Genomic DNA, 14,570 nt, shown 5'->3' with positions numbered 1-14,570 from the left:
CAGCCTCTCCAAGATTGTCATGGCCACTGAAGTGTTCAGGTCTCAGCAAGTGTTTTTGAGGTGGTCAGGCTGGGATCATGTGATCAGGTGGCATCTTGGCACTGGGAGTGGGATTTTCTGCAGCTCCTTAAGAGGTTGTGTAGCAGAGTGGTTAAGTGTGAGGGTTCTGGAAACTAACTGGCTACGCTCAAGGCCTGGCCCTGCTACTTACCAGCTGTGTGATATTAGCCACATTACTTAGCCTCTCTGGGAATGGATATGATAATAATTGTACCTAATGAATAGGTTGCATGTGCTTCTCTGCTCTTTCTACTCCCCAGAGACTGCCGTTCACCATCCCCGAGCTGGTTCATGCCTCCCCCTGTCGCAGCTCTGATGGCGTCTTCTATACAGGTAAGCATCTCTCCAGCCTGGGGTCCTGGTCCAGCAGGGACTGGACCTAGGTCAGGATGGGCCAGCTAGGCACAGCACGGAGAGGCTGCACACCCTCTCCAGGCCATCTTGAGAGGGAGCACATTTCCCACCTCCACAGGCCGGAAGCAGGATGCCTGGTTTGTGGTAGACCCTGAATCAGGGAAGACGCAGATGACCCTGACCACAGAGCGACCCTCTACCCCCCGCCTCTACATCGGCCGGACGCGTGAGTCAGGCCCCAGCTGCTCCCCGAGCTCTGGGCAGCCTCCCTTTTGCTCTGCCCAGGCCTGGCAACTGCTATCCATGCTGGGTCCAGGCCAGTCAATCACTCTGTCAGTCAACAAACACTTCCCTGAGCACTGAACAAGAAGCGGGGGACACAGCAGTGACCAAAACAGACCTGGTTTCTGCTATCCTGATGCTGCTTGCAGACTCTGGGCTCCAGGTTGGGTGCTCGGGAAGCCCCCGCCCCCATGAGATGATGTCCCCCGGGTGGGGGTAGAGGAGCACCATGTGGGCGCTCCTGGTAACCCTGCTTCTGGGTGTCCCCAGAGTACACGGTCACCATGCATGACCCCAGGGCCCCAGCCCTGCGCTGGAACACCACCTACCGCCGCTACTCAGCAGCCCCCGTGGATGGCTCACCTGGGAAATGTGAGTGTCTCCCTTCTCTGGCTCCACCTTGGAGCAAGGTCCCCAGCTCAGGGAACCCTGAGTGGTATCCATGACCAAGCCCCACCGCATTCTGACCCACCTGAACTCCTGAGGGACCCCACGTACTGAATGACACACCCTTGATAGACAGCCCTAAGTGACCCCTCTCAACACCCGGCCTGACCCTCCTGTACCCTGAGCAGCTCTTAACATCCTAATTCCTCTGCACTCCCAATGAGCCCAGCCAGGTCACCCTGGGTGCTCCCCACCTCCTGAGTGACCCCAAACAACCCCTGCACACCCTGAGCAGTCCCCCACTGTTGAACGACCCTTGACAGATGACCCTAAGTGACCTCCCCCAGACTCACCACCCCCTTGATATTATAACTGTCCTTCCCTATGTTTCCTAAAACTGTACAAATGTTAGATTTTTAATCTTTGGTAATATGATATTACAAAGAAATTGCTTTTCTTCTGTTATTGTTCAGCTCAGTCATCTTCATATATGCTTAATCCTTCTAGTCACTTGGGTTATTTCATCTTCTTCTTCTTTTTTTATTTTTTTGTTTCATTTCCCTTGGTACATCAGTGTCTGTGTTACTGGTTTCTAAGAACTCATTTATGACTAAGGATGCTAACCATTTGTCATGCAATGCAAATGAAACGCCATATTTTATTGCCATCAATTTACTATGGTGTTTTGTATTTTGGTTGTGTATTAAAATATAATCATGTTGTGTTTTAAAAAAAAATAATAACTCTCCTTCCCAAATGCCTGAGTGATCCCAAAGGTGCCCTAAGCCACCCCTCAGACCCAGACTCCACCATTCCACGTGAGAACTCACGCAGGCGACCTTGACACATCACAGGTGACACCCACAGGGCCCCTGGCTGACACCCTTCACATTCTAAATGACTTCCACGTTACCCACATGTCTCCAGACCACCCTAATTGACCAGCAGCCAGACCATGACTGACTACCCCACATCCTAAGTGACAAGGACTGATTCACACACCTGAGTCGCCTTTGGATGACCATGACTGACCCCCTACGTCTTACACAGCTGCCAGTTGACCCTGATCAGAGTGACCCAGTGAACTTCCTATGTCCTGATTACCCTCCAGGTGATCTCACCTGACCTCCACATACCTGAGTGGCCCTCCTGATGGCCCACCCTCAGAGCAGCTTCCCACCTCAAGATGCTCCGAGGTGCCTCAGGTCAGGGCTCCCTGACCACATCTCCACAGCCATCTTTCTCGGCAGACATGAGCTACCTGGCATCCTGTGGGATGGGCCTGCTGCTAACAGTGGACCCACGAAGCGGGGCGGTGCTGTGGACCCAGGACTTAGGCGTACCGGTGGTGGGCGTCTACACATGGCACCAGGACAGCCTGCGCCAGCTGCCCCATCTCACACTGGCTCGGGACACCCTGCACTTCCTTGCCCTCCGCTGGGGCCACATCCAACTGCCCGCCTCAGGCCCCCAGGACACCGCCACTCACTTCTCTGCCTTAGACACCCAGCTGCTGTAAGTGCCCATGCCTGGGGACTGGGGAGGAGCTTCTGCAAGTGTTGTAGCCCAGGTCCAATGGGCAGGTGTGATGTCCGACCATGACACGCCAGTGCAGCTGAAACAGGGGTCAAAATATTTCAAGCAGTTTGGTAAATAACCAGTGCCCTGCACCACCCCCCATGTGCTCCCAGGACCCCCTGGATGGCCCCACTGTTCAGCAACTGATAGGGTAAAGTCTGGCCTAGGAGGGGTCTCCACCCCAGTGCTACAGCTGGCACCTGTTCTGCTTGGTAGGTACTATATGTTTACTGATTGTTAAAAACTTTAAATATGACCCTTCATTGCAACACCAAATACATTAGTGTCCCCATCTTGGGGAGCTGGGAGACAGACTGGGAAAATTGGGGATTATCCTTTCTTTCAGTTCATCCCACAAATATTAATTGAGCACTTGCTATGTAGCAATTGCTTGCTAGGCTCTGAGAGTACAGTAATACAGCCAGTGTTCCTACCTACAGAAATCTCAGAGTCTAGTGGGGGAGACAGGTATGTAAAGATGTAATCATAATATGGTATGATAAAGGATGAGATAAGAGAAGTATAGGGTGTCATGGGAATGCATAGGAAGGGCACCGAAATCAAGACTGGGGGCAGAAGGCAATCATAGAAAGCTTCCTAGAGGAAGGGACCTATAAGTTGAAACCTAAAGGATGAAGAGGAAACAAGAGAGAGAGAGAGAGAGAGATCATGGCAACCAGGGAACAGATTAAATTAACAAAATAAATAAGGCTGGAGCACAGCTCTGAGCAGAGAATAAGGTCTGAGGCTGTTAAACAGGGATCTTGTAGGATCATTTAAAGGGTGTGGGACAAGGCTAAGGAGAAGCCACTAGAGGGTTTTAGGAAAAGAAGTGATTTGATCATATTTTCATTTCAGAAAGATAACTGGCTGCAGTGTGAAGAGTATCTTAGAGTTGTGGGAAGGAAGTGGTCACAGAATATCGCATTAGTTCAGGCAAGAGATGAAGACACTTTGGACCAGGGCAGAAACGCTAGAGATGGAAATAAGTGGAGGGTAACAGATATTAAGAGAAAAACTAGTACGAATTTGGTGATTAGAGCAAGGAGTCAACCATTATGCTCAGGTTTCTAGAGGCGCATGAGTGCGGTCATTTTCAAAGGTAGGGAGCACTGGAAGAGGAAGTGGTGGGGGTGAGGAGGAAGTGGGGGAGGAAGGAGGGAGAAAGGGGGAGGAGGAGGAGGAGCAGCTAAGGAATGAGGAGATGAGTTCAGATTTACAAAATTGAGCTCATGGAAGAGGTCTGGGCTAGAAATAGATTTAGAAACAATGACTATAGAGTTTGTATCAGTTAGCTTTTGCTATATAACAAATCAGCCCCAAAATTTAGAGCTTCAAAACAAACAAACATTCATTATTTTTCAAGATTCTGTGGGACAGCTGGGTGGTTTTCTGGTCTGAGCAGCCAGATGGTGGCTTGGCTGAGCCTGGACAATCTAGAATAGCTTCACTCAGCTCTCTTGTAGTTGGTGGACTATTTAGCCTACAGGATGTCAAATGAGGTCTCTCATGCCCCCGCACACTAGCCTGGGTTTCCTTCCTTGGTGGTCCCAGGGTTCCAAAGAACCCCATGAGAGGGCAAACTCCAGTGCACAAGCATTTCTCAAGACTTTGTGCCACATCTGCTATTGTCTCACTGGCCAAAGCAAGTCACTTGGCCCAGCCCAGAGTCAGTGTGGGCGGGGATAATACAAGGACACAGGTACTATGGTGACTGAAACTACCCACCACCATCACTCATTCTTCTCCCCTTTTCCTCTCCCCCACTAGGATGACGCTGTATGTGGGGAAGGATGAAGCTGGCTTCTATGTGTCTAAAGCACTGGTTCACACAGGGGTGGCCCTAGTGGTGAGAAGCGGTCTCTGAGGGGCTGGAAAGAGGGGATGGAGCAGGAGAGAAGCCTCCCCCCACCACTCCTGACTCTCCATCTTCTGCCATAGCCTCGTGGACTGACCCTGGCCCCCACGGATGGCCCCACCACAGATGAGGTGACACTCCAAGTCTCAGGAGAGCGAGAAGGCTCACCTAGCACTGCTGTCAGATACCCCTCAGGCAGTATGGCCCTCCCTAGCCAGTGGCTTCTCATTGGTGAGACCCCCTCTCCCCAAATTTAGAGTAGATAAAGGATCTGTGAGCTCAGTTTCTGAGCTGGAAGGCTGAGATCACCTCCAACCCACTGACATTTTCCCTGCCCCTTAGGACACCATGAGCCACCCCCAGTCCTGCACACCACCATGCTGAGATTCCATCCCACCCCAGGGAGTGGGACTTCTGGGACCAGACCCTCAGGGGGCACCCAGGCCCCAGCTCTCTTCTTGGAGGTCAGTGCTAGAGGGGTAGAGGGCATGGGGGTAGATGTGGCAGGGGTGGGCAGCCCTTGGACCTTTTCCTCAGGCTTCTAGGAATAACATTTGGGGGTGGGTCAACTGACCTCACAATTTCTCGGAAGGAAAACTTTCATTTGTTGTTATTGCCAGAAAAGTGTTAGAAGTGTTAAAAAGATATTGGCTATCTAAATTGTGAAACATGGATCACAGTTTTCTTTATTCTTCTTCAGTTTAAAGTTTACAAAATGTTTATCAAGTGAGAAAATGAAAACGGAAAAACTATAAAAGCATGCCCTCCTGGGAGAGGACTGGACAAGAGTTGCTAGTAGTTCAAGTTTAGAAGGAACAGGCATGACCTGGAGACATAATTATCAAATCTGGTTGCTTATCAGAATCACCTAGGAGCCCACTCCAACCCCCCCTGAATTCAGAATCTCTGGAGGTGGATATCTGAATTTTTTGGTGATGCCCCAAGAGTATCTGAATTTTTAGTGATACCCCAGGAGATTGCTGGTCCTCAGTTAGGTCTGAAAGACCAGTCTACTGGGGCACCATAGTGTTTCAGCACCATGGAGAGTGCCAGGTTTCCCACCACTCACTCATCACCCCTTCAGCTAAGCCCAGCCCTATACTGGGTCATGAAGAAGGGTTAGGGGTTCCACAGTGGGAGGGGCTGCTAAGAGTGAAAGGTTCTTTGTCCCCAGCTCCTGAGCCTGAGCCGGGAGGAACCTTCGAACCTGGAGCTGCATCCTGAAGAGAAAACCCCAGACCTGTATCCAGGACTGGGACCCCAACACCTGCTGGTAGCCAGCCTCACTGCTCTCCTCCTGGGAGGATGGATTCTCTTCCTGATGACGCAGGTAAGCCCATCATCCCTGGCCTCAGGTCCATCTTACAGTCTTCCTAGGGGGAACTCTGCTCCTCCTCTCCAAGCCCACTTGGCAACTTTCTCCCTCACCCAGATCCAATTCTGCCCCCTGCCGTCCTCTTAGCAGCTCCCAGAGCCCTTGATACTGTGCTCTTTATGCCAGTGCTCCAGGGACAGGCCATCTCAGGCACAGCTTCTGGGTCCATCATGGGTCAGGGGCTGGCCAAGGCTGGGTCCTTAGGCCCCCATGTTTCAACAGCAGCTGGCAGAGAAGCAGTGGCAGCAGGCTCCCCTGGCACCTGCAGGCCCATCTCACATCTCACAGGATGCTCAGTCCCAGCCCTCCGGGGCCACCCCACGGAGCCGGAAGAGGTTTCAAAACCCCCCAGAGCAACACCAGCCACTTGAGGACCCTGAAGGTGAGCTTACATGAACAGGAAAGGACAAAGTCAGGGACAGAAAAGAGAGGGGCAGGTTTAGCTTCAAAGTCGGTATATTAGAAGCCACTATAGTGGGGTAGCCAAGCCTAAATGAGTAAATAGGAGAGAACTTCAAATAGTGCCTGCTATGTAGTTGAGCCCTCTAAAACTGTTTGCCATCATTTTTACTGTTGTCGTTATGTTCAAGGACCCTGGATGCAGATAGAACTGGGTATAGATCTAACTCTACTAACTGTTAACTTTGATGAATTGCTTAACTCCTCTTAGCTTCAGTTCTCTCATCTGTCAAATGGGAATAATAACACCCCCCCCATGACATCACTTCATTATGAGAGGTTACATCATCATTACTATTAAACCAGACTACGTGATGTTATTAATATTTGTGTTAAAATAACATCATATTTGGTAACAATAATAGTAAATCACCTAGGTACCATTTGGTTCCTTTTCTCTTTAGGGCTTTTTTATCTTTTAAACATTTCTCTTCTCTTTTCTCAATTTCATCCTATAAACAAGCCCTTTCAAGCTTCCTCTGGAATCTGTGGGATGCCCCAGGGGAACTTCCACGTGCTTTTAGTGGTCAGTCCAGGCTACTTCTCTCCTGTTCCTTTGGCTCCGGGCTGGGCTGGCCTCGGTCCTTTGTGTGAACTGCCGCTGGACCCTCCTGTCACTGCTCAAACCACTGCCTCATGCCTTGGAGCTGCTCTGCTGTGCCCTTAACTCAGCGTGAAGTCCGTCCCATGCTTGGCGTGATGCTCCCATGCTGCTCCCAAAGTTCCCCCTTGCGTTCGCCTCCCTGTGCTGAGAGGGAAGCAGCTCTCTTCCTGGGGGCTCAGCTCTTGTAGAAAGCCCCCCACTGCCGAGTTGCCTGAGCCCTGAGGGTTGCAGTTCCAGTCACTTTACTGGCTCTGGGGGGGGTCCAAGTAATACTCACCCCACTGCACCCCGAAACACTCATCTCCTTGGACCTTCTGACTCGAGCCAAGTCTTTCCCCAGATGACCCAGACTCCACTTTGTCCCAGGTGGTTCTCGTCAAATGACCTTGCTGTTCCTCCTGCCATCACCCTTCAGGTGTCCCTCACGACCCCGGTCCGCGGTCCCAGTCATTGACAGGATGGAATTCCTTCCCCAGACGTCTCAGTCCCCTTGTGAGTCCGTAGATACCAATAATCCTCAGAGGAGGAGAAAAAAGGCTGTTGAATCCCAGCCCTGGCTCATCCTTGATATATAAAACACTTAAACTTCTTTACTCACTATAAGAAAATAAAGTGATATCAGTGCTTCAGGACAAGAATCCCAGCTAGAGCTTGGTACCTTTGTTACAAAACTCAGTGGTAACAATCTCTATATAATACTGGATTCCCTCTGGAATTGAAAAGAAACCTTTCTATTTCTTTCACTTTCTTCATTTAAAGTTTTCATAAACTTTACTTTGGTGTTTTCATGACCTCTAGGCAAAGCCAGGAAAGGACAGGCTGTTATTAGGCTGTGTGATAAATGCCGTGATAGGGGTGGGGAGGATACAGGGAGCTATAGGAACACAAAGGAGGGGCATGTAGCTCAGACATGGGGACATGCGAATTGTCCTGAAAGGGAAGTCTAAGCTGTGATCCCAAGGATAAGAAGGAATTACCCAGGTGAACAGGGAGGAGGGGGGCAGGAGCAGTCCAGGTGGCACCAGTAGCACAGGCGAAGGTTCAGAGATGAGAGGAAGCAGGGTACACATTCTGGAAGCTGAAAGGAAGGTTGCAATCTCATGCTCATGGGTAGGTCCGGTGGATAAAGTAAACAAGTGAAGCAGCCACATAGGAGAGAGAATAGGGCGTGGTGGGACTGTGGCAAACTGGAGAATGGGTGCTTGGGCTCAGCCTGCCTTGCTCACTGCTGCAATCTCGACCCAGAGTGTGGCTCAGGGAATATCTGTTGAGGCAGAGACTGACAGTGGCCACTGCAGGTTCTTAGACAGCCCTTCTCAACTCAATAAGTATATACGGAGTGAATATGTGCTGCGCAGGTGTGAGGAACAGGCAGAGTTAATAGGCTGGGACTTGCCCATCCAATATACAATAATATGGAGTCCAGTGTATCAAAAATCTTTAGTGCAGGGAGAGCCAAATAAACGAATGTGGCAGATGGCAGAAAAGCTTCGAGAACCACTCTCCAAAAAAGCCCCCGCCACACTGGCACCGTGTGGCAGCCTATTCTTATTCTTAGGACACCTATGTCAGGAACTCTGACCTTGGAAATCTTGCTTCTCCTCTTGGTGCGGGGAGAGGAACGTTCTTCGGGACCTTTTTATGGTTCACAAAATCAACAGTGGAGTCCTGTCCCACTCTCATTTAACCTCCACAAATCCATCTACACGTGCTTGGTTGGGTGTCCTCCAGGACCACCAGCTACATGGTACATTCAGCGGCAAGTGGGAGCAATCAAGCCTGAACCAGAGTTAACACTGAGAGCTAACATTTATATAGTGCTTACTGTGTACCGGGTACTTTTCTAAATGCTGTGCATGCATGAACTCGTATGATATTCACAACATTTTTGTGAGGTGGATACTATCATAACGCAGATTTTATGGAAGAGAAAATGAAAGGTTCATGGCACCCCACCCCAGACTCACAAAGCCAGTTAAGTAACAGCTCAGGAACTCAAAAGCAGTTCAACTTTGGGATGTTACCTCTGTTTGCATTTTGGCAATACCCATGAAAGTAGGTGACTACTTTAATGGTTTCCCAACCCGTGTAAAAGAAGCAACACAATACATCACATGTTCTTGAAGTTTTCAGAGGGAATTCTGACTGTACACTGCTTCCCCACCATGTGACAACTTTTGATTACTTTAGAACTTCTCTCCTGCATTTGCTGCTTCTCCATTATCATGATATAGAAGGCTGAGCAAATGGTGAATATGTTTGTGCAGACTGAGCCTCCCAGCTCATTATTGTTATTATTTTTAATTAATTTATTTTTGGCTGCATTGGGTCTTCGTTGCTGCGCCCGTACTTTCTCTAGTTGCGGCGAGTGGGGGCTACTCTTCACTGCGGTGCGCGGGCTTCGCGGGCTTCTCATTGTGGTGGCCTCTCTTGTTGTGGAGCACAGGCTCTAGGTGCACGGGCTTCAGTAGCTGTGGCGCACGGGCTTAGTTGCTCTGCGGCATGTGGGATCTTCCCGGACCAGGGCTCGAACCTGTGTCCCCTGCATTGGCAGGCGGATTCTTAACCACTGCACCACCAGGGAAGCCCCCTGGCTCATTATTTCTGCATTCAAGGCCAGAAGTCTGGCCTTCACCCCAGCATTGAGGGTGCTCCTGAATCTAGAGTTAGTTCTGAATCTAACCCAGAAAGCACGTAGCAAGTCTTCACCTCATGCCAAGGGCATCCAGAGCAGGGAAGGCAGACACGTAAGAGACAGGAAACGCAGCAGAACGAAGCAAGTGGTACAGAAGAGGGGTCGGAAGCGCTCAGGGACCCTCACCTGGAGCCAGCTGAACACGGCTTGTTCAAACAGGCTTTCCCACAGCTCTGTCCCTGCTTCCCGAACTGCCGGAGAGACAGGGCCATCTTACTTGTGGGCGACGTGCTTCCAGCAAGGCCCTGGGCCCACACGCCTGAGCGTCCAGGGTATACACATTTCGGTTACTGCTTGCATCTCGTCAGGAGATGAGAGTGACTGTTTAAGCAAATAATCCAGAGCAGTGCTGAGGGACAGCTTAATACTTTTCTCACTGATCCCTGATGCTGATTTTCATTTGCTTTTCCTAGAGCTGATTAGAGAGACTGAAGCTGGCAGCTCTTCCTAAGGAGAGTGTTCTCAGGGCCACGGAGGGGCACACAACTCTAGGGGCGTCAGATACACTTAGCTGCGAGCATGGGGCCCCTTGGATCTGAGCAAGGTGCAGCCTGGTGCATTGTGAGGGATCTCTCACAAGCAACCCGAAAGGAAGAGCAGTAACAGTCCAAGTCCTCTCCTCGCCTGAGCCAACCCCACCCTTCTTAACAGGAAACCGAGGCCTTCTGGGGAATCCCTGCTGCCCTAGAACTAACTCTGGGGCAGCTCAGCATCCAAGTGCCCATTGACCCTGCCCCGCCCTCTTCCAGGACAGTCTTCTGCAACAGCATTCACCCTTCTCATGCTTACGGCTGCCAAAACTCACCTTCCCGTTTGAAGCGAATTCCTCAGTTAAAAGGGTTTATTATAACTGGTGGAGGTGGGTAAAGGAAAGAAACCTGGGCAGAAGATGCCAAAACAGGGAGAAGGATAAAAGAGGACAGTAGAGTGAACCTCTCCCCCACCCTTTCTTCCATTAATCCTCATAATAATAATATGCAGGATCCTTGACATAGGTCCCACTTTACAGATGAGAGGACCAGGGCACAGCGGTTAAGTCACTCGCCCAAGTTCACACGGACTGAGTGGCAGCACGAGACACCGGACCCAAGCAGTCTGGCACCAGGCGGGGCGTGGAAGGGGGAGGCTGGGGAAGGGCCGAGGCGGGGGAGCCGGGACTGGGCAGGGCGGCGGCGGTGGGCAGAGGCTCCCTGAGACCCCCCTCTCCCCTCCCCCCAGCCGAGCAGCTCACCGTGGTGGGAAAGATTTCCTTCAATCCCAAGGACGTGCTGGGCCGCGGGGCAGGCGGGACTTTCGTTTTCCGGTGAGCCGCAGCCAGGAGCCAGGCTGGGGATTGCCACTGTCCCTTGGAGAGCCATTCTTACAGAGAACCCCCGAGGTGGGCACAATTCCTAACCTTTGCCTTCGTCTGCCCTCTGGACCTCCGCTCGCCGCCTCCCAGGGGGCAGTTCGAGGGGCGGGCGGTGGCCGTCAAGCGGCTCCTCCGTGAGTGCTTCGGCCTGGTCCGGCGGGAGGTGCAGCTGCTGCAGGAGTCGGACAGGCACCCCAACGTGCTCCGCTACTTCTGCACCGAGCGGGGACCGCAGTTCCACTACATCGCCCTGGAGCTCTGCCGGGCCTCGCTGCGGGAGGTGAGGCCTGTGCTCAGGGATGGGCGGGGGGCGGGGTCCTGGGCCGCGGGGTGACGCTCTGCCCCTCGCTGCTCCCAGTACGTGGAACACCTGGAGCCGGACAGCTGGGGCCTGGAGCCCGGGATGGCGCTGCAGCAGCTGATGGCGGGCCTGGCCCACCTGCATTCCTTACACATAGGTACCGGCCCCTCCCGCCCTCCATCCAAGCTCCTGACTCCCGCCTTGGCTCTCAGCTCTCAGCTCTGCTCTACTCTTACAGTGCACCGGGACCTGAAGCCCGGCAACGTCCTCATTGCGGGGCCCGACAGCCAGGGCCGAGGCAGAGTGGTCCTCTCAGACTTTGGCCTCTGCAAGAAGTTGCCCGCTGGCCGCTGCAGCTTCAGCCTCCGTTCGGGCGTCCCCGGTACAGAAGGCTGGATGGCGCCCGAACTCTTGCAGCTCCTGCCCCCAGACAGCCCCGTGAGTCCTCCCGCCACCCCAGGCCGCAGGAGTCCCTCCCTGCCCAGTGCCTCTCCTGCCCGGGCTCCAGATCACCCGCTGTGTGACTTTCAGTCACTCCTCCAAGCCTGTTTCTTCATCTGTAAAGTGGGGATAATTCCTCCCTTCTTACCTAGGACAGTGGTTCTCAACCAGGGATGATTTTTGCCACCTTTGGGCAATGTCTGGAGACATTTTTGGATGTCACACTTGGCAGGGGAAGGGAGGCTTGTTACTGCCGTCTAATGGGCAGAGGCCAGGGATGCTTGCGAAACATCCTACAACGCACAGGACAGTCCCCCAGGACGAAGAGTTATCTAGTCCAAAATGTCAGTAGTACTGAGGTTGAGAAACTCTGAACTAGAAAATAGTTTTCATCTCTACTGTGCTGCAGAATCACTGGGGAACTTGAATAAAATTCAGGTGCCCGGGCCCCACACCCAGTAACTGACCCCCAGTGACTGTAACGTGTAGCCAGCGTGGAGAGCCACCCAGATGTGGAGGGTTCGGGGGAGCATCACATGAGCTGAGATAACTGGAGCACAGCGCAGTATCTGAGCCCTGGAGACACTTGAGGTGGAGACCCCAGGATTATAGATTTTTGAGTCGGTGTGTAGGCGAAAGTCACAGGCATGGATGAGAGTAACACGCAAGGACAGTCACCAGGAAAGCCACCCCACCCCTGAAGTTTAGAGAAAGCTAGAATTGGTCAGCCTGGAGGCCCAAGGAGCAAAGCACTGATGTTAGGAGCCTGTGCAGGTTTTGATTTTCTAAATTAGCAGCCAATATTTTAACTTCTGGGAATTTCCACATAAAAATCTAGATTTCTGGATTCTCTTGGAAAATCAAAGCTCTGCCACCCGAGAAAGTCCCCTGCAGGCAACCAGCTGGAGCTAAGTGCCAGTGGCCATGTGTGCACAGGGCCAGAACCAGATCATACAGTCCTCACCGCTGCCTTACTGCCTCATGCGTGCCCAGCTTCACTTGGTTGTGTTGCCCACCAGACCTGGAGGAGTGACACTTGGAAACCTAAACTAGAGGCTCAGTAGGGGCAAAGATTTTGGATGAAAACCATTGGTCCCTTTCAACAGTGCAGAGGGGAGGGGATCTAGGGCCAAGAGGATGCCTCTTGGGACGCGTCCTTGTCCCCTAGTCTGAGCCAGACCCCCCCAGCTGCCGTGTCAGCCCAGCGGAGAATGTAGCCCGGCAGACTTCCTGGGGCAGAGACTTCCTCCTTATGCTGCTCCCTCTGGCCCCCAGACCAGCGCAGTGGACATCTTCTCTGCGGGCTGCGTGTTCTACTACGTGCTTTCCAGTGGCAGCCACCCCTTCGGAGAGAGTCTTTATCGCCAGGCAAACATCCTTGCAGGCTCTCCCTGCCTGGCTCACCTGGAGGAAGAGGCCCACGGTGAGGGGGACGTGGGCTGGCAGAGGAGCGAGGAAGCAGGGCAGAGCCTGCGCGGGCCTGAAGCCGTCCCTCCCTGTTGCCCCTACAGACAAGGTCGTTGCCTGGGACCTGGTGGAGGCCATGCTGAGCCCCCTGCCACAGGCTCGTCCCTCCGCTCACCAGGTGCTGGCCCACCCCTTCTTTTGGAGCAGAGCCAAGCAGCTCCAGTTCTTCCAGGTCAGGAGGAGATCTGGGGAGTGGCCCCAGAAAGTCCCACGTTTGGGTCCTGAGCAACAAGAAAGGGGAAGCCAGATTGGCTGGGGGAAAAGAGACTCTCGTCTACCTGTTCTAGGCCGCCCAGCTCCTTATCTCAATCAAGGCAGAGCCCAGACTCCCGAACGCTGCCATCTTGGCACCGCACGGTCTCCTCAGCACCGCTTCCCCAGCCCGGCTGCCCCTGGTGTGAGGCTAGACCCGGTTCCTTTCAGCCCTAGTCGTCTCTCCTGCTATACTCGTGCCCAGACAGCCCATTCCACTTGTGTGACCTTGAGCCTCTTAAGCCTGTCTGCTCATCTGTAAAACGGGGACGACAGCACCTCTGTCACTGGTTGGATTAGACCCCGCACAGCACGGAGAAGCCACACTCCATAGAAGGCAATAATACTTACCCTAAACCGAGCAGCTTTGGCTGCTGCACTGCCCCAGCCATGGGACACTCCTGGCCTGTGGCCTCCGAGCGCGGTCAGGAGGCTCAGGAGCTCTGTGGGTCCTAGGACGTCAGCGACTGGCTGGAGAAGGAGCCTGAGCAGGGGCCCCTGGTGACGGCGCTGGAGGCGGGTGGCTCCGAGGTGGTCCGGGGCGACTGGCACAAGCACATCTCGGTGCCGCTGCAGACAGGTAGAGGCCAGGCTCGGGTGGCCCGGGAGGCCGAGGGGAGCCCAGCGGGGACGGCTGTGCCGATGACCTCCCTGTGCACAGATCTGAAGAAGTTCCGGTCGTATAAGGGGACGTCGGTGCGAGACCTGCTCCGTGCTGTGAGAAACAAGGTGTGTTCCAGGGCTTGGGAGGGGCCTGGATGGGGGGAGGCGTGGTCCAGCTAAGGCCAGGCTCCCTGCTCCGACCCCTGCAGAAGCATCACTACAGGGAGCTCCCGGACGAGGTGCGGCGGGCGCTGGGCCCCGTCCCCGACAGCTTCGTCCAGTACTTCACAAACCGCTTCCCACGGCTGCTCCTCCACACGCACCGCGCCATGAGGAGCTGCGCCTCCGAGGGCCTCTTCCTGCCCTACTACCCGCCGGCCTCTGGGGCCCAGGGGCTGAGCCCGGGGGCCGCTGGGAGCTGAGCTGGCCTGGCGTCGAAGAGACCGGCAGCGGCTGGGCCGCCAGGGACACCAGAGCAACAGTGTGGCCGGAGCCCGGGTGCC

General features: G+C 53.5%; 1 protein-coding gene across 4 annotated transcripts in view; it reads left to right on the top strand.

Moving 5' to 3' along the window:
* The window catches only part of ERN2 (endoplasmic reticulum to nucleus signaling 2), a 31,037-nt gene extending 16,537 nt beyond the window's left edge, over positions 1-14,500 (top strand). The window contains exons 5-22 of one of the 4 annotated variants that reach the window (XM_082362421.1): positions 321-393; positions 533-640; positions 967-1,068; positions 2,334-2,598; positions 4,432-4,510; positions 4,603-4,750; positions 4,862-4,983; positions 5,694-5,849; positions 6,183-6,276; positions 10,871-10,955; positions 11,094-11,283; positions 11,362-11,461; positions 11,543-11,742; positions 13,021-13,168; positions 13,257-13,384; positions 13,921-14,044; positions 14,126-14,193; positions 14,277-14,500. In XM_082362421.1, coding sequence (XP_082218547.1) covers positions 321-393; positions 533-640; positions 967-1,068; positions 2,334-2,598; positions 4,432-4,510; positions 4,603-4,750; positions 4,862-4,983; positions 5,694-5,849; positions 6,183-6,276; positions 10,871-10,955; positions 11,094-11,283; positions 11,362-11,461; positions 11,543-11,742; positions 13,021-13,168; positions 13,257-13,384; positions 13,921-14,044; positions 14,126-14,193; positions 14,277-14,489 — 2,403 coding nt within the window. In that variant the 3' untranslated portion in view covers positions 14,490-14,500. Of the gene's footprint in view, positions 1-320; positions 394-532; positions 641-966; positions 1,069-2,333; positions 2,599-4,431; positions 4,511-4,602; positions 4,751-4,861; positions 4,984-5,693; positions 5,850-6,098; positions 6,277-10,870; positions 10,956-11,093; positions 11,284-11,361; positions 11,462-11,542; positions 11,743-13,020; positions 13,169-13,256; positions 13,385-13,920; positions 14,194-14,276 lie in introns of all 4 variants that reach the window. The other 3 variants (XM_082362422.1, XM_082362423.1, XM_082362420.1) reach the window with 3 other exon arrangements.
* The last annotated feature ends 70 nt before the right edge of the window (positions 14,501-14,570 follow it).

Source organism: Balaenoptera borealis (genome assembly GCF_965194805.1).
Source record: "Balaenoptera borealis genome assembly, chromosome: 16".
Taxonomy (NCBI): Eukaryota; Metazoa; Chordata; class Mammalia; order Artiodactyla; family Balaenopteridae; genus Balaenoptera; species Balaenoptera borealis.
Note: the sequence above shows the minus strand (reverse complement) of the source record. Positions and strands in the feature narration are given on the sequence as shown.